Source organism: Gymnogyps californianus, chromosome 1, assembly GCF_018139145.2.
Source record: "Gymnogyps californianus isolate 813 chromosome 1, ASM1813914v2, whole genome shotgun sequence".
In the NCBI taxonomy this organism is placed as follows: Eukaryota; Metazoa; Chordata; class Aves; order Accipitriformes; family Cathartidae; genus Gymnogyps; species Gymnogyps californianus.
The window spans coordinates 135843424-135862431 of NC_059471.1; the positions used below are offsets into that span (position 1 = coordinate 135843424).

The 19008-nt window shown below is 39.3% G+C and overlaps 1 protein-coding gene across 1 annotated transcript in view; it reads left to right on the top strand.

The window, feature by feature from the left end:
* GALNT8 (polypeptide N-acetylgalactosaminyltransferase 8) overlaps positions 1–6883 on the top strand; it is a 31908-nt gene extending 25025 nt beyond the window's left edge. The window contains exons 7-11 of the mRNA XM_050897788.1: positions 1394–1579; positions 3115–3252; positions 4092–4187; positions 4774–4941; positions 6704–6883. Coding sequence (XP_050753745.1) covers positions 1394–1579; positions 3115–3252; positions 4092–4187; positions 4774–4941; positions 6704–6883 — 768 coding nt within the window. The remainder of the gene's footprint in view (positions 1–1393; positions 1580–3114; positions 3253–4091; positions 4188–4773; positions 4942–6703) is intronic.
* The last annotated feature ends 12125 nt before the right edge of the window (positions 6884–19008 follow it).

A 19008-nucleotide genomic window follows, 5' to 3' on the forward strand; every position in this document is an offset into this window, starting at 1 on the left:
TCTCTCAGCCTCTCCTCATATGAGAGATGCTCCAGCCCTCTGATCATCTTCATGGCCCTCCTCTGGATTTGTAGAAGAGATGATCAAGAGGAAATATAGCAACAGTCTTCCAAACATGCTAAATGCTACGTTAAACAAAGCTCCTGTGTGAGGCACCACACTGAGTCACGTGGATGTACTAACTTGGGTTGATACTATATTGGAGATGTTGACACATATCTCCATTACTCGTGGTGGACATGGCCAAAGACCCCATGCTTCAGATTCTGTCTGTGAGACTGAAATGTCACATGTCATCACCTCATATCTTGTGAGGCAGGTTGTGAATTAATATTTCAGTTCTGTTGCTTGAAAAAACATTTACACTTTATTCTTTATTGCCCTGCACCATTCACAGTGGTGGCAATGTATCTCTACACTGTTAGTCATTTACACAGATGCTGGAGCTGAAAACAATGGAGAAGCTGCTCTGAAAACTGACTGTAAAAATAGTATTAAAGATCTCTGTTTATTTCCCTCCTGAGGGTTTCTTGTGTCATATAAGTTTGGTTAGCATGCAAGCAGCCTCTCATGTTTTTCTTTAGCCAGCTGCCAGCCCTGGCAAATTTAATGTGAACATGTGAAGGAAATCTATACCACATAATGGAGCATTGTGTGATGATCCCTAAACTAGGACAATAAATCTACATTGTGCAGTGCCATGTGGCCTTGCCAGCTTGAGTTCAGTTCTGCATAGCTGCTCGCCTTTTGAAGAGCTTCCACACTTACACTGGTTCATGTATAGTCAGGTTGGGTGTGTTTGTTCTGGACCGTCTGTACTTTTGAAGCATTGGTTGTGGCCTGCTTAGGTATCTCTTTGGATTCCATGTAGATATTTTCCAGGAATCCACTGGATTTTTTCTTTCTCTTGAATTCTCCCTAGTGTGTAAGATTTTGCAGGACCAGTTTTGTTGTTGGCATGTCCCGGGCAATGTCACTGCTTCTGAAGGATTCAGGCCCATAACCACCACAGTATTTAGCAGTCTAGCTCCTAGTGACATCAGTTGGAGGTATATACCAGTTTGCCTTAGTGCATCTATGCCAATTGATCTGAGTGCCTTGTCACAGGAAACTGGTGGGTAGTTTTGTTAATGGTGATGGCAAAGAAAAAGAAGAACAAACATGCTTTTACTCTCCTGGACCTGTGACAGGGCTACACAGAGTAGAAAGGAAAGGTACTGAAAAACTCTTTTCATTCACTCAAGCCAGGAAATAGAGCTTTGAATGTTGAGGGCATGCCAGTTCATCTGGTGAAGGAGTGGGGGGAGCGGAAATGGGAGCACTTTTTAACAAAAAGTGCAAAGAGTTTGAATAAATAGGCAACTTTACCTCAAATTCTTTCTTCTTGACCTAGGCCTGGCAGTGTGGAGGTAAAGTAGAAGTGCTGCCCTGTTCAAGAGCTGCTCATTTGGAAAGAGCTCACAAGCCTTACTTGCCCGACTTGAGCATCGCAGTGAAACGCAATGCCTTGCGGGTAGCTGAAGTGTGGATGGATGACTACAAGTACATGGTCTACTTTGCATGGAATCTTCCAATTGAGGTGGCAGTGTTTCTCTGTGTTTCAAATTGGAATCTGAAGTCTAAAAGTGGTCAAATAAGAGCATGTGGTCATACAAAAAGAGGCATAGTATGGTTATAAGAGTCACTGTGGGGAAAAAAAAAAAAAATTGATATGTTAATAATTATTGATATGGATGACATCCAAGAGCCACGATCATAGACGTGTTCCTCTTAGGCTCAGACCAAGAGCTGATGCCTAGCTTAAAGAATATAAAATGAAATTTTATTTTTATATATACAAATATATTTTTATATTATGAGATTTTGTATTTTTTAGGGAAAGTAGGGAATATTTTACCTGGAATAGTCATAATTTTGCATGAAAGAGCATGTCTCTAGTGATCTGGGTGTCCCTGAATATCTTTTAAATAAGCAAAATTGAACTCTAAACAGAGAATTCAACTATTCTTCATCACATATCCAACAACTTTTATTAAGTGAGCTCTCCTCTCTGCAGCCCAAAGTTCTACTTTTGTTTTCCTGGAAGAAAAAGGGGAAAGTCTTATAGCATCCTTGGAAGGTTGAAAAATGGTAATACCAGGAAATTAAGGACTTTCCTTTAATAATAATAATCTAAGTCCTTTAAATTACAGGTTTTTTTTTCCTTTTGATTAACTTCAGTAGTTCTGAATACGGTTTTAACTTTTCTCCTGCACAAACTGTTGAAGATACTGGAAGTGTCAAGACCAAGTCTTTTGAGTATTGATAACTTCAGTTAATAAAAACCCCTGAATTTTCCCAGCCTGCACTTCAGTGGATTTATGAATCTTTAACGAAGGAAGAATAGCCTCCCACCTCCTCGTGTTTTCTTGGATAGATATTAAAGAAACAAATTAAAATATATAGTGATATAGCATAGATTAAAACTTCAGAACAATCCACTTCCCCATTAATTAACTTTTACTGTAAATATTTGGAATTTTTCATCTGAAAATGCTAGTCATCAAACCCTGGTTCAAGTCTATTTGAAACTCCTAACCTAACTTATTCAGGCCACACACTGCATTTTAGAGAACTGCTTAAAGACAGGTTGTAAGCTCCTGTTGGACTGATCTCTATCAAACTTTCCTGCTGGAGCTATTCCACTTTAGATAAGAAGTTACATAGTCTTGGAAACAATAGTTTGAATCTTGATTGCTCCCATATGAGATGAGTGTCACAGTCAACAGACTATTGATCAAACTAAGGTTGTTAACAAACTCTGTCTTGTTTTTCACTTTGAGCTAGATTTTTTTGTCAGTATGAAATAGGAAAACTACTTCCTAGCCATATCTAACTTCAATATTCTTTATATTTATGAATTCATAACGTTATTTTTTCAGTAACTTATTGGTGCTTCTAGGCAAAACGTATTCTGAAATTCTGAAGTTTAAAAAAATGTACATTTTTTTTTTAAATGAACTTTTAAATATATTTTTTATGTTATGAATAGATAATATGGAGAAATAAGTCTGTATTTTCCCTAGTTTCTCAGGCCACCTTAATGTTCTGAAATTAAATATGGTGTTCTTGCAGAATCCTGGAATAGACTTTGGAGATGTTTCTTCCAGAAAAGAGCTAAGGAAAAAACTGAACTGTAAAGGCTTTGACTGGTACATAAAAAACATTTACCCTAATTTAATATTGCTTCCCAACATTGTTGGCTATGGAACAGTAAGTACTGAGTCTATTTATCTGAAATATGGAACAACTCATTAACTCTACTGTTATGAAGAATCGTTGTGAATACTGTTTTGCTGATTATGATATATTTTCCTAGAAACTTTAAAAAGAATTTTACATGTCTTTCTAGACACTAAAGTTTTCTAAAGTCTTTTTCATATTAGTTGCCAGTCTAGAATTTCTAAACTGTGTTTATTGTGTATGTACTGGTGGGAGCATAATAGTAGTCTGGGAAAGTGCTTAACATGCATTTTATTACTGCATGCAAAACCCATCTATTGACCAACAGGAATGGATCAATATCTTCTTGTGAGGGCCTGAATTTTTCAATGGAATAGTATGGATTTTTTTTCTGCAGAGATTAGCAGGATAATGTGGAAAGCATGCAGACATGAATCAAGATAGCATGCAATACACTGGGAGTCAGGCCGCTATTTGCGAAAGAGAGAACTAATCATCCAGGCTGCAGTGGCTTCTTAATATAGGTAGGCATTTTCTAGACCCAAGCTTGCATACCTTGCTGGAGCTGGGCAGTGGTACTCACCTGTTTGGAGCTGCCTGGTGACTTCTGACATGGTGCTACATGGCATGATGTCGATGAGTCCTTGAAGGACCTTAGATTTGCTTTTGATTTTTGCTGAGATGAGTCATTTCTACATGGGTGATTTGAGATTTGTTTTCTAAACCCATATTGTATCTTCCATTTCAGGATTTGATGCAGAGCTATGAATAAAGTAGCCTTGCTCTCAGGACAGCTTCTAAAATTAGTGATGAGGAGTTGAAAACAAGATTGCTGTTCCTCACGGTAAATTTCCTGTTTTGTTCTGCAGATGAAAAACACATTGAAAGAAGACATCTGTATTGATCAAGGCCCTGTGCCTGGAAACACGCCAATTATGTATCCCTGTCATGCATACTCACCACAGGTAATGCGAACAACCGATCAGATCTTCACATATGAGCTCTTGCTAACTGTTCATTTCAAGCCTCCACAGGGCCATGAAATAGGCACTTCAAAACTACTATCTCTGTGCTATCTAAAGGGGAATATTAACCTTTATTTCATTAAATTCTGCTCCCCGATGCAACTGGCAGCAGAGCAGGTTCCTGTGGAGATCTAAGTGCATTGAACTAAGGCTTTTGGTTTAGCCTTGCCAAAAAATTGTGAGACCTCATGTTGATACTGATTGATCTTGTTGATTAACAGAAGATCAGTGGGATGAATGGGAGGAAGATGGAGCTCTTCCTCACACCTCACTAGCTGTCCTCTCAGTAGGACGGAAGCTAAGGGTTACCATTCAATTGTAGGCAACTTGGTTTTTTTCATTGGAAAGCAGAAAGATGTTGTATAGGGTCAAATTCATCCTGGTTTAATTACTGAGAGACCAGCAAATGCTGGTGCTGTACAGCAGATACCTCTCAATTTCAGTTTTGGAACTGTCTGCTATCATCTGCTGATGAGACTTCCCTGGTATCTTAATTCACTGACAGTGGTGTCACCTTCTCTTTCAGCACATCTTTTATCACAGCACTGGAGAAATGTATGTAGGAGGTTTACGTGCCCGACAGAATACAGTTGATAGATGCTTAACAGACCCTGGGAATGGGGACCTGCCAGTTTTAGAGCAATGTGACACAGCTGTGAATAAAGGCCTGAACTTGCACTGGGATTTTGAGCAGGTAGGCAGATTTCTATATCCCCACGTTTCAATAAGCTTTCCCATTATAATGATTCCTTAGACACTTTCCTTGCAAAGTAGTTTGCTTCTGAATAACGTTGCCTCAATTTCAAGACTTGCAGGTGCCACTGCAAGAGCTACAGTGAAGATGACTGAGTCTTCAGGGGAGTGTGATGTTAAAAACAAGGGGATGGTCACATAACTGAAGCTGAGTTACCAGAATTTAACCAGTTCTCAGTTGTTATCTGAACCATAGCCACTTATTTGTCCAACTGTCTGTCTTGGTAGAATCAGCTGGTTTAAGCCTTTTACTTAAAGGTTTAAGTCTTTTAATTTTTAGCTGGGCTGACTAAAAACACTCACTTGCTCAGTTATCACAGTTCAGCTAATGGGCAGGGAATGTGCAAGACCAGGTGCCTCTGTTGCTTTTGATGGTCTGACTATACATTGTGAACTCTCTCCACTGTCCATCATCTGTCTTCCTAGCCTTCTCATGGCACCTGTTGGTCTTAGGGAAAAAGTGGGCTGATGCCTCGTCCCGCTTACTCTCTGCTCACCATCTTCTGTAACAGCATCTGAGCATGGAAATCCTTGTTGGAGATCAGGCTAGGTTCATCCTCTCAGAGCTCAGGTTACAGCTGGTGACTAGAGCCTTCACACCATGTTCACTTGTCTCCATTTGTGCAGGATTTATGCCAGCCGATGCTGACATGCTTAAGATCCCAAGTGATACTTTCATATTCTGTATTCAATGCCTCTGAATACAGAATATGATAATACTGGCTTAGTCTAAGACAGATACTGCCATGCTGCTGAGGCAGGATAAACAGGCAGCAGAGATAATGATGGAGGGAGAGGTGGGAAAGGAAACCATGCAGCTTCTCCCTTCTCAGGCAGTCCAAACCTTGTTAGCTTTATGTAATTAATAATTAATAAATTTTACATGTAATGTATGGGCCTGTTTACTGTATCCCTCTCTCAGTGAAAAACTAAGCAGGAGACAAATCTTGTGAGAGAGTGGTAGAGAACAGAGGAGTTGAATTGGTGCAAGACAAAGGTTTCAGTGATGTGCGCCAGATAATATAGACCTACATGGTGTCCAGAAATTCGGCTAACATGAGATTTCCTTTATCTTTAGGCTGGTCTGTAACCACAAAACTTAGAAAAAGGTGCAGATGTGTTTCTGGAAGGTTTAGACCCACCTTAAAAGTAAACTTGCAGTTTCTTGTGTGCATCAAGCATTATCATAGTGAAACAACCGGCTGCCTGAAGGAGCCGAGTAAGATCTTGTTTGCTCTGGAGCCCAGCCCCTTAGGAAAATCCCCATTTCTGGTGTGATGAGTTGACTTAATCACACCCCACCCCATTCACAATAGTTGGTACTGAAATATTGACTTAGAGATGACAGATGAATATTCTTACCTGTTATTAGCTCTCTTCTTTCGAAACAGGATACAGTATTAAAATCTAGTATTTTTTTTTTAACTGTAAAACAACACAAACCCACAAAAAACAAACACCCCACCCCCCTAACTCCAAAAAGCAGACACAAAATAAACCTCTAAATATATTTTAATATGCCTTGGAGAGTTCCATGAGCTGTCATGTGTCATTAGCCTGAGGAAAATGCAACATTATTCTTTCAGGTCTGTGACCTACTAGTGTTTCTCAAACACATTTGTAGAGGCCAAGAGAATTGCTTCCTGACTAAGCACTAAATTTTTAAGCCCTCAGTTTCTCTCTTATTTCCTTTCCTTTTGTAGGGATCAGCTGTAATCAACAGGAGCACTAAAAGATGCCTTGAAATCACAGCAAACAATCCAGTTTCATACAGACTTGTAATGCAGACCTGCACAGGACAAAGGTGGAATATCCAACACACGGTTAAGGACTGGGGAAAGACAAAAGACCTGGAACAGAAGGCACAGCACTCAAAGCATTGACTAGAGGGTGTTTTTCCTTGAAAATTGCTGCATTCACAACGCAGCACTGAAAGTAATGATTTCAAGAGTTTGTTTACATGGGATTTTACAATGTGGTAGTTATTGCAGGAGCTATGAGCTACTCGTGCAAAGGTGCAAGTTCATCTTCTCGCATTCTTGGGGCATCACCCCCCTGAGTTTCCTCAATTAGGAGAGCAATTGTCTTTGCTCTCTTTTATTATCACTGGAGAGAAGCAGTTATGTCTAAGAGTGTTTCAACCCACCTGAGTTCCTTATGTTGTCCTTTGGAAGTGTCTGTCTCTGCTCATTAATGAAAGACCGGTGTAAGGTCTCTAACTTTCTAACTTTGGTATTTTGGTTAGATATGAAAATTCAGAAGAGATGAAAGTGGGTCTGACTTCTTCTTGTACACAGAGTTTATCTCAGGCTGAATTAGACCATTTTTCTTGTCTTGTGTCATATAGATAATGCAAAACTTCTTGTCAAGATGTGCTCATGCTAGTGGGTGAAATGAAATACATCTTTGTTCTTCTGTCCCTATAATTTGCCTGGACATGATTCAGTTTCTCAGTAAAGTTTATTAGATTCAGCAGTGTGACACACTGAGGCTGTTTTTTGTTTACCTGTGTGAAGTTGGTTTGTGCCAGCCAGCTGACAGCATGGATAAAATCCAGTCAAGCCCTTGGAAACAAGGGGATTCAACTTAATAGTTTCCACAAACCAATACAAGGCCAATGCAGTAGCATATGTCTGTCGAAGAAACTAGCATGAGTTGCTAACGGGAGGCAACTTCCAGGTAGACACGATATGAGTTCTTGTAGAAATAGGGTTAGGTGGAACTGGCTGTCCTGCTTCTTAGACTAATCAGTCCTAGGACCTACACCTATTTGTTAAAGGGAACTCCTGTAAAATAAACTCACTGAAACTATATTTTCAGCCCGAAGTAATTTTGTTATCAAGAGTGCCAAGCATTTTATCTGAATAGAAAGTGTATTCAGGGTTTGTTTGAATATTTGTTTGAATATAATCCAATAGCATTTGTTTTTTCCTTTCTAATTTCTCTGTAAACTTGATGTGAACAATCTGGTCCTGATACTCAGGATTGGAATTGGACAAGCTCTTCTTAAAGGACAGTCTTTGGTCCTTAGGGTTTGTATTTTTCTGTTCTGGAAACTGATTCTTAAAAATGCCACGTTTTAACCAGATTGGATTTAAATTTCTAAAATCAACTTTTATTCCCATGTCCTGGGTCAAAGCCAAAAACACTGAAGAAAGAGGAATACATGCTTTGGCGGTTTTCTATGTCTTCAACAGTATGTCTTACCAAAGTCAAAGGACCAGCATTTTGGCAAGCACAATGAAGACAGTGGGAATTTTGCCAGTACAACTGAAATGATAATCTGGCCTACTTGTGATGATGAATAAAAAGTGTTTACGTAATCATTTTTCCATCTTAATATGCCACTTCAATAGAATGTAATGGACAGTCGACCAATTTTGTTTTGAACTTAGAGTTTGGAAAACATGAAAATGTTCCAGAATGTCTCGATTTTCTGGTTCTTAATGTATGGCCTCTAGTTATACACAGGGGTCAACACTGAAACAAAATGCTTCAAATATTTTGATTTATCTCAAGTATGAGTTTTTTAATTTCCTGAAGCCCCTCCACAAATGTGACTTTTTTTTGGCTAATTTTGTAATGAGGAAAGATAGTAGCCATAAGAGAAGTCAACTTTCAGACTAGGGCTTTCTGGTGATGCTTGATAAGACATAAATAACAACTCAATGTTTTTGGTGCTACAGAAGTAATACATTGCTCTCGCTAGTAATACTTTTGAACTTGGAAATTCACTGCATGATGAAGCAACTGATGTGTGATTCCTCAGCAAGTCAGCAGTAGAGGTAGGACTCTACTGCCATGGTGTATCACAAGAAGGCAGCTATGACTGCGGCATAGCACAGAGTGGGATCTCTTCTTGACCTGAAAACCAGTCATTAGCCAAACTTTCAGAAATACAGAAAATCACCTCAGCTCCTGCAAAATGACATGAGAGTACTGCAATACCATATGCTGAAGACAGGGAGTAAATAATAACATAATAGGCAGGAGTTTTAATAGGTGTGCAGCTGCAAAGGAATGGGACAGCTTAACTCAGAACAAAGATAAACAAAAGGACCAAGGTGCATATTACTGTGCAGGTAGGCCCTAGTGGCCTCTGCAGAACAGTAAAGCTTTCCTCCTTGGTTGTGTGCTCAAGCAAGCTTGGCTTTACTGCATGTGCAACAGGAATGCACCTCGGGAGGAAGAATTAGAAGAGGAAAAAAAGATTTTTTTCTTTAGTGTCTGGTGGAATGGGGAGAAGAGCCAGTCTGGAGACAGGAACTATTTAAGGGAATATTAATTGTCAATCTCCTTAAGGGGAAACTAAATCAGAGAACAGACAGAACCATTTAATCTGTCACTGGGGGCTTTGTTTAGTTCTGACCAAACCATTGCATGGTGGAACTGTAATAATCAATAATAAGATAATAATAAACCCCACTGTTTTCATTCACATTTTTTTGCCTGACTTTTCTAAAGTCAGGAGGTAAATTTAGATTTACCTCCTCATTTTCCTTCCTCTTTGTGAAACTAGCCCTTTTGAAGCATTAAGCGTATGTGTTGTCAGTGGGGTATAGCACTCTGCTTGCATTGAGAGCAATCCAGTCAGGATCAGAGGGCAACCTTTAACCAAATGACTGTTTAAATTTTATCTGTCTTGTGTCAAAAGCGAGAGTAGCTTATTAGGCATAGGAAAGTTTGGCAGAAAAATTACAATTTTCAGAAAGTTAGATGATTTACTAGTGGTTTCACCTGTTTGCCTGTATGCCTGTCCCTGTCACAGCACAATTTTTCTGTTCCCACACAAGTCAAAAGTAGCTCACTTACTTTGTTCTCTGGTTTGATTTAATACTCCTTGGCTTTATTCACCCATTTAAGCTTCTATATACCTGTTTTCCTGCACACATCTTCCAGCACAGTGTGTTTTTCATTTTTCTTTGTGCTACATAACCTATGAACGCACGTTTTTTGAAATCTTCAGCAGACTAGGAACCTTTTTCCCTTCTGCTGAGAGATCCAGGCGAGGTGAGGACATCCACCAGTTTGACAATTGCTAGCACTGAGAGGACTGAAGGGTAGAGCTGCTCAGAGTCAGCCACCCAGAAACCCTCAGTAAACTGTGCAAGCCTGAAGACTGCCAATGAGATAGAGGGTCCATCAATCACACCGGGTAGATCAGGGTCATGTCCTGTCCCTCATACCTAGAAAGTATGGCACTGGGGCTTTGCATAAAGCTTCGTGCTTGAAACCATGCACTAATGGCGCTTCAGTATTCAGTTCAACTCCCTGTAGCAAATGTGATTTCAGCAATTGTTTTATACTTCCCCAACACTGGTAAATTCTGTCTACTCAGATATGGTAGTTATCAGTCATGTTTGTCATCTCAGATTAGATTTCAAGCTGGTTTTTTTCTGATTTTTGGGAGACTCGCTGTTACTTCAGAGCATGTTTTTGCATCTGTTCACTGTGAATTTACTTGCAGTCCCTAGTCCTCCCAAAATCCCCTCCCAGACAAGGCAAAATGGTACCTTACAGTGCGTGTGTTTGCCTGCAAAATTCCCCAGCAATGTGCCATCTGTTGCTAAGTGCCCAAAGCAACAATGATAATGGCAGCAGCTTTGAAGCAAAACCACACTTACTTGAGCCCTACTGTGGTGGATGCAAAGAGCTCTGAATTCAGTATCATGATAGCTGTTTGCTTTTAATGCCGTGTGTATTTCTGTTACAGTGGTTCAAAGGAGATTTGTAAATGTAGGTCAGTTTTGTGTGGATAATTTAACAGAAATTCTCACTGTAAATGTTATTTATGCAAGTGTCAGTATTCAAATCTAGGAACTGCATGGTGTAATGGCACACATCCCGAAACTGCTACTTTTTTGATGAAGAGGAGTTTGATAAAGGGGAAATACTTGTCTTACACAGACAACTTTGAAAAGGTATTGTCAGTTCACCATACTTCAAGGAAAAGAGATGCAGCGTTAGAGTCCTACACTGACAGCCATATACAAAAAAGACTGAGAAAAATATGTACAAACCTATGATGCAAGGAAACTCTGCGTGATAGCTGCCACACCACAGGGTTGCACAAGTTTGCTTCTGCATCTCCTTTAGACTTTGAATTCGTGTCTACAGTCTTTTTTGTTGGATGCATACAGGTGCCATCAGCCTGGATGAACTGAGCCTGGCTCATTCTTCACCCCCACTGGAAATGGTCCCTAATGTGTTCAGCTCAGTCTGCATCGAGTGCCATGTTTCTGGGACTGCCATGCTTCTGGCATGTAAGTCAGTTGATTTAAGTAATAGCATACTGTGCTGCAATCTGCTGTATAATTACACACTTAATTAGATTCACAGTTTGTTACCTATGTCACACTGTGACAGGGCTCGTTGCTCTTTAGGAGGGAAAAAAATTATTCTGGTTATAACTTAGAAAAGCATCATGAGGGCTGATTGATTGTCTCCCTGAAGGTGTGAGTTCCTTTTAGAAGAACCTGCAGAACAGATTAAAGCTCAAGTAATCACTGTTTATTAAATGTCTGTGGTTAACGCTCCCCAATTAAAAGTATGCCTTTGGGCTTGCAAGGAAAAAGCCCTGTGTCATGGTTTAACCCCAGTCAGCAACTAAGCACCATGCAGCCACTCCCTCACTCCTCCCCCCTCCCAGTGGGATGGGGAGGAGAATCAGGAAAGAAGGTAAAACTCGTGGGTTGAGATAAGAACAGTTTAATAACTAAAGTAAAATATAATAATAACAATAATAACAATGAAATGTAATAATAATAATAATTGTAATGAAAAGGAATAGAACAAAAAAAAAAGAAAAAAGGGGAAAAAAAAGAAATAAAACTCAAGGGAAAAAAACAGTGATGCACAATGCAATTGCTCACCACCCGCTGACCAATGGCCGAGCAGTGATCCGCCCCTCCCGGCCAACTGCCCCCAGTTTATGTACTGAGCATGACCTTCTATGGTATGGAATATCCCTTTGGCTAGTTCAGGTCAGCTGCCCCGGCTATGCTCCCTCCCAGCTTCTTGTACACCTGCTTGCTGGCAGAGCATGGGAAACTGAAAAGTCCTTAACTTAGAATAAGCGCTACTTAGCAACAACTAAAACATCAGTGTATTATCAACATTATTCTCACACTAAATCCAAAACACTGCACTGTACCAGCTACGAGGAAGAAAATTAACTCTATCCCAGCTGAAACCAGGACACCCTGAGAACAAGATGGTGATGGCACACACAACTTGCTGCTGTGGGATAAGCAAAGAGAGGAAATTTCAGTGTGTGAGTTCTGGGGTAGCTGCCTGGTTGTGAGATCCTGCACTACGCTGTAAGATAGCCTATATCTGGAGGGATGAATTGCCTCCTACTTCACATGGGGCAAATATGCTGTTACTTGCTATTCTACAATATACCTCACTTCAAAGTATCTTCCTTATGTACCTTAAATGTGTCTTAAAACTGTGTGTGCGAAGGGTACTGCTTGTGTGTGTAAGCAAACATGTAATAGCCTTAATTTAACATTGTTCTTCTAAAACAGCAGTATGTTTTGGAATGGAAGTATTGATTCCTCAAACCTTAGAATTATTTTCACTGGTGCTTGTTGGATGGTCTTTAAAGCCTACGAAAGGAGTGCAAAAGAAGGCAGGGCTTTCTAGAATAAGGAAACAAGATTTGCCATAGTTCATTTACCTTGTGCTGGCAGCTACAGGTAGAAGTTTAAGGAAGTAAAGACAATATGAATGTTCATTGCCATTATTTGTCTGGTAATGTTGGACAAAAGATAAACTATTAGTTTTGTAATTAGGCAGTTCTCCAATGCTTGAAATTCAAATAAGTTTTTGTTCATGTACAGTAAGGAAGTTGGTGATTGTGTGATAAATATGAAAATACATGATTATCTAGAGAAAATGAGTCACCAAATCAAGCTATTTGCTTTGAATAGAGACCCATCCACATAAAAAATCTGAGTAGCATTTTTGGATGAGCAATACAGTTGTTAGCAGCCATGATTCAGAGACTGCAAATGGGCAGACTTTCTGAGAGAGGCCCAGCTTGGACCAGCCCTCCTGTGACAAACTCAAGCTATTATCATCAGACAAGTGTGTCGCAGTGGGTTGCAGTGGGATTATACAATTAGTTAATATGAATTTTATTTGCTCTGGTGGAGGGCTGCAAATATCCAAGGGAACTGAGAGGTAACGGAACAGCAATAATTTCTTCCTTCCCCCCTAGTGATCAGGAAGATGCTGAACTGAAATTATTCTGAAAGTTGGACGCTTTGATGTATTCTGATGGACTTGAAGAGGGGAACCTGCTTAGTTTGCCATGATTTACACCTTGCAGCCTCATAGCATGCATTCTTGAATGTGAGGAACAGTAGAAGCAGATATGCTACTCAGCCTTCATTATCCCAGCTCTGTAATATTGAGACCCTGTGGTGTGACTCATGCTTTTTTCCAATCCATCTGGAAGTCCCAAGAGCTCAGTACGTTACCAAAAGGGTGCATAAGGTGGACAGAAGGGAGTCAAACTTAACATTTCTTAAAGAGAGAAGGTATTGTGCAGGGGTGAAGCATCATTTTCAGGTGGCTTCTTTGGCTACCCAGCAGCATGTGTATGTCATGAAGGAAAAGAAGCCAGTCCACATTCATAGCTTGCCCTTGCCTTCCACTGTCCCAAGCATCCCACCCTCCAGGCCTCAGCAGACAATGTCCTACCAGTTCCACTGCTGTTTTACTTAATACTCCAACCAGGGCAGTTGATAGTGCTCTGAGATGCAGGGCACAAACCAACCTCCACCTTCTATTCTTCTGTCCTTTGATCCTTCACAGAGAAATCCTTCCATCCTTCTCTTCAAAACAAGATGAACAAATGGGCATAAAAATTTTCTTTTTCATATTGTTCTTCTGCTTCCTTCCTATATAGAAACTGTAAAAGTGGCTGACTGCTTGAAGCCTCCACAGATGGGGTGTTTCCCAAAGCATGACGCCGTAATATGCAGTATTTCAAGGACCTTGTCAAATTGTCCAGAGTTTTAAGCATACCAGAAACATAAGCCAGTGTTTCTCACTGTAAGGGAAGAATCCTTCACAACATCTTGCTGGTGCAAATATGGCAGATCGCATTTGTACAGACCCTGCTACGATACTGTGAAGATGAGTATTGCGTGTTTCGCTGAGAAATGTCAATATTTAAGAGTGCATGTTGTTAACTGTGCTGCTGCTCAACGTGACTGTGTCAGGAGAGGATGATCTACAACTTTTCACTAAGTCTCAACGGAGGAATGAGCAAAACTGGAGAGAATGGAAGGAGGAGGGAAGCTAGCTGACAGACAGGAGCCTGTATCAAAGCATCTCTTAAATGAAACTGAGCGGTGGGTGCCATTAGGTATGGGGAATGGCCCTATCTGGTTACACTCTTGGGTTATGAGACTTCACTAAGCACAAAAGTGAATGAGGCAAGATGGAGCTGAAAACAGAACTACAAAAGGCTGATGCTGACCCTTGATTGTGTAATAACTGTTTATTTTGAGAGCCTAGGTACCCCTGAGCCTGGTGCTGCTGGTATCACTTGTCTAATAGACTGCAGTTACTTAATGCTGAAGGCAGGCCATGGTCTGCCCTGGCCATGGGATTGCTCTGCTGGTCCCGCAGGGGAGTGTGCTCGGGCATAGAACAGAGCCAGGTTACCAAGAAAGTGCTATACATCACTTTCAGACAAGTAAAATGTTTTCCCTGGATGCCAGGCATGGGGAGGAAAAAGATACTGTGGAAGGAACCTTCTCGACATGTACTTTCTCTTTTGTTGAATCATCTCAGCGACGGGGCTGGCTAATCCTATGCAGAGCAGAGTTCATTGTTAAAATAATGTGACAGATATTGTATTTGGAAATAATAGATTTAAAGCATAAATCTCATAAAGACAGGCCAACTGTAGTGGAAACACATCTGAAAGAAAATATATAAGGCAGTAGTTTCATGCTGTAGTAGGCGGTAGTTTCATGCTGTTTCCTGCATGTGTACCTTTGTTTTGAGGGTGCTGATTTGGGACAGCCCATCACAAATGAGTACACCTGTTCCCAGAACTCTAATTGAAACACTTCCCTCACCTTCTTTCCCTGCCTCCAAACCAAAATAACAGTGAGAAGTTTCACAAAAGTCTGTATGTGTGCATGTGAACGCAGGGAATGGTACCTATTCCTCATGGGTTGTTTTTTTTTTTTTCTTTGGGAAAATACAAAATATTTTGAAAGAAATAAAATAATTGTTTATTTAAAAAGTAAATATACCTGCAGGAGAAAAACAATTTTTCAGTCAGTCCATGCAATTTTCCTTGTTTCTTGCGGAAAGAGAGTTCACAAAGTCAGGCTGTATGTGCTTTTGCTCCTCAGTGTTCATTGACCCTGCAGCATATCTAACCTAGAGGAACAGAGGTCTTACTGTTAAGAGCCTTCAAGTTTTCTGAAAGCAGACAGTCAGGTAGAGAACAAGGGAGAGATGTACCTCAAATGAAGGTTTCACCTACCAGAAGCAACACAAGGGAGAGAACTTGCACAAGTTACCTCGCCACAAGGAAAACCTCAGTCTGGTTTACACCTCTCAAGTGCTAAAAAGTCAACCTACTGTTAAATTTAAATCCATAGGAAGCCACTGTTTCTGCATGCTAATATTAATGGAAATGTTTGCTTATTTTTATTTTGGCACTCTTCTGTATTTTTAACTCACACCACTTTTTATTTATTTATACATCATTATGCTGAAATAGATTGAAATCCATATCCATTCTAAGCTTTCTCAGGCTTTTTATGCTTTAATTGTGGGACTTTATTACTCGGTGATGGTCTGCTTTCAGTTGAGGGTCATCTCTGTTTGTATGCTTTTAATTAAATCCTGGATAACACCATTTTTTTTAAGAAACCATTACGAAGAACATTGAGGGAGGAAAAAAATTAGAAAAAATAGAAAATATTATTCAACAGCAGTGAAAATGAGAAATACTCAGAGAGATGTAGTGGACAAACTGGAGAAGATTCGCTGCCCTATGTGACATATATAGGCTGCTTCTAATTGTAGCTGCCTTAGACACAACTGGTGGGGGGCAGAAAACAGTTATTTTTCACTTTAAGAAACTTCAGGTTTTTTTCCAACTTGAGAGGAGAATTAGAAGGTAAAAATGGCAAAAAGAATTGTTGCAAGCTTGGCATTTAAAGATTTTCTGCAAAAGAAAATTTTGAAAAGGATTGTGTCATTCATTCAAAATGTTTCACTCTAAATTTAACATAAAACAAAATAAAACTATTTTTAAAAGTTCAAAATAAAACTGAAACATTTTGTTCTAATATGTCAAATCAAGCATTTTTTTGTTGGAATTCTCTTCTCTTTTTCTCCCAAAAAAGAAGACAAAAATGGCTGACTGCAAGAAGTCTTCTTATTTCAGTATAATTTCAGATCAGAATATTTTGTTTAAAAAAAACCCTCACAAAACCAACACATTTGACAAAGTTTTTCCACCCAGCTCAAGCGCAAAATAGAATATTACCTTGCGGAATATAATTGAAGCTTCCTTAAGTGTGGTACAGTAAATGGCAGACTGTAATTTCTATGACACTTCTATTTTCTAGGTATTTATTATCATTTATCCCTTCCGAACTCTTGCTAGAATTCCAGTTCTGCTGCCTTGGGTAAGATTCATCCAACAAACAATATTATCTTTTCTGATAAATTACTAGTTGGTTCAATACTATGTATGATTGCATATCTTATCCTGCTATACAAACAAAAGTATAACATTTGAATTTTTAACAAAAATCTATTCCTAAGGAGGTTTTTTAATCATTAATCACATCAACTTCCATGGCAGCACTGAGCTAATTGTTAAATATTTTAGCTACTGGCTTCAGCAACCAATGTCTAGAGAAATAACTTTAAGATTATTTTTATCAAGTGGACTGCTTATATACCTCTTAATCCTTTAATTCTTTACCCCATTCTCTTTTCCATGTAATTATTCCCAGAACTCTCAGATACATTAAAAAGGAAAAGAAGTCATTCTGTGAGAACTGTAAAAAGCTGTTTCTAGTTGCTGAAGATGACGTGAGCTTTAATTTTCTGTTCCTATTATATAAAAATGGGAAATTATATATATAAATGGGAAAATATATATAAAAATGTAGCTATATAAAAATGGGAAAATAGGGCTTGGAGGGCTGTGATGAGTTTTATTTAGTTTGAAGACAGACAATTTTCGTTAGACTAGGATGGGATGGCATGAAATTCCAATGACATACAAAGTGTGTGTTTTTCTGGCTACTCAGGTAACAAGGTGAAGAAAGTTCTGACATGCTCATTCACTCTAACTGGGATGATATTAGACTATTAACATTTTTTGACATCATCTACTGATCATATTTTGTGAAGAAAAATTCTTTTGACTTGCTAGAGCAATGGAGTAAGCATGAGCATGAATGATATTGCGGTCTAAGTACAAACAAAGTTATATAGGCCAAACAGAATATATTACAAGAGTATATCCCAAGGTGGGGATACTCTACATGTACTCTACATAGTTTGTTAAGGAATAGGACAATTAAATGACACTTTAATAAAGGAGGTATTAAACTTTAAAGTTGATTCCGCAAACTGACGATTTGATGAATTGTTGCTTATCTTGTTTCTTTCAAGTTAGGATTTTGTGTGTAAAAGAACATATTTATGTGCTTTGTTATGTATTTTAACATTGACTTCAAATGTTAATTATAGTTATGACTCTGGCTTAGGACAATGTAAACACATTTCCCAACAGTAACCACTGTGTTTAGAGGCATAAACCCAAGGAAAGAAACAGAAACTGTTCTTTTCTTTTTTTAATGTTTACAGATTATAGAGTCTGTTTTCTCAGTGAGTGTCCTGACAAAGCCCTTTTCTTCCTGATTATTTTCAGGAAGGATGCATGAATTTAATCATCATGGAAACCTTTAAACGTGTATCAGACTAGGCTGGAGCTGTCCATGGGTCCAGAAGCAATTGGAAAGAATGATGGAACATGTAGATGCCTGCATTAACCTGCACGTGGACTGTGCATCTGTAAGTCTTGTTTTCTGAAGAAATTACTCCAAAAAAATTGCTATATCTTTGATGCATTTTCTTTCTTTTTTTGTAAAGTATTTCTTTAATTTCCCATGCAAATTTCTGTCCAACACTTCCGCTGTTAGACAGCTCTTTTCAAACTTACATTTATATTTCAGCAATGTGGATTTAATTGAACAAAAATAAAAATGTTTCTAAACAGACTTTTCAGTTCAGTCTGCCGACAGACAGGGGGGCAGACTATTAGGGAAGTCAATGCATGTTGGACCAGCTCTCTTGATTTTATTAGGAATCATGCGATTGTTGCTGTTCTTCCCAGCTCTGTGGCTAATACTAGACCTTGCAATAAAAGTATAAACTTTTGTTCTAGTAAAGAAATGAGGTGAAATGCTGGAAAGGGTGATGCTAGTGTGAATTAAAGGTTCAGAAACCAGAAGGAAAATGAGTCCAGATACATATGACCTTGAAAGACTCTTAAATTGCCTAAGCTAGTCGCAAGGTTTGCTTCTCTTTGGGGCCTGACTTGTGGTTTTTGAAACTCAAGGCTTAACCCTCAGCTGCTCAACTTTTTGTCTCCTGTCAGTAGTTCTCAGTTACTGTAGACACTGGAGTATTGTAATAAAATCCCCTTTCCATGGTCTGCCTTTGGTGGGTCTTCTGACTTTCTTCTGGCTTGACTCGTGAGACCCAATATGCAAGTTGAGACTTGTGATGGGGAAAGGGGCTGCTTTGTTGCATTGTGGATGGGAAGAGAGCTTAAGCCAGGGCTTTGACCAATGCAGGGATCTCAAGCTATAGCTGGCAGTGGTGTAATGCCACAACCCTTCATCTTCTGCCAGTATGCCAACCATGGCTAGTTTGCAGATCACAAAAGCTGCTGATTGATTGTGCCTTTCATGGGGTGGGAAAGAGGCAGTGACACCTCTTCGCT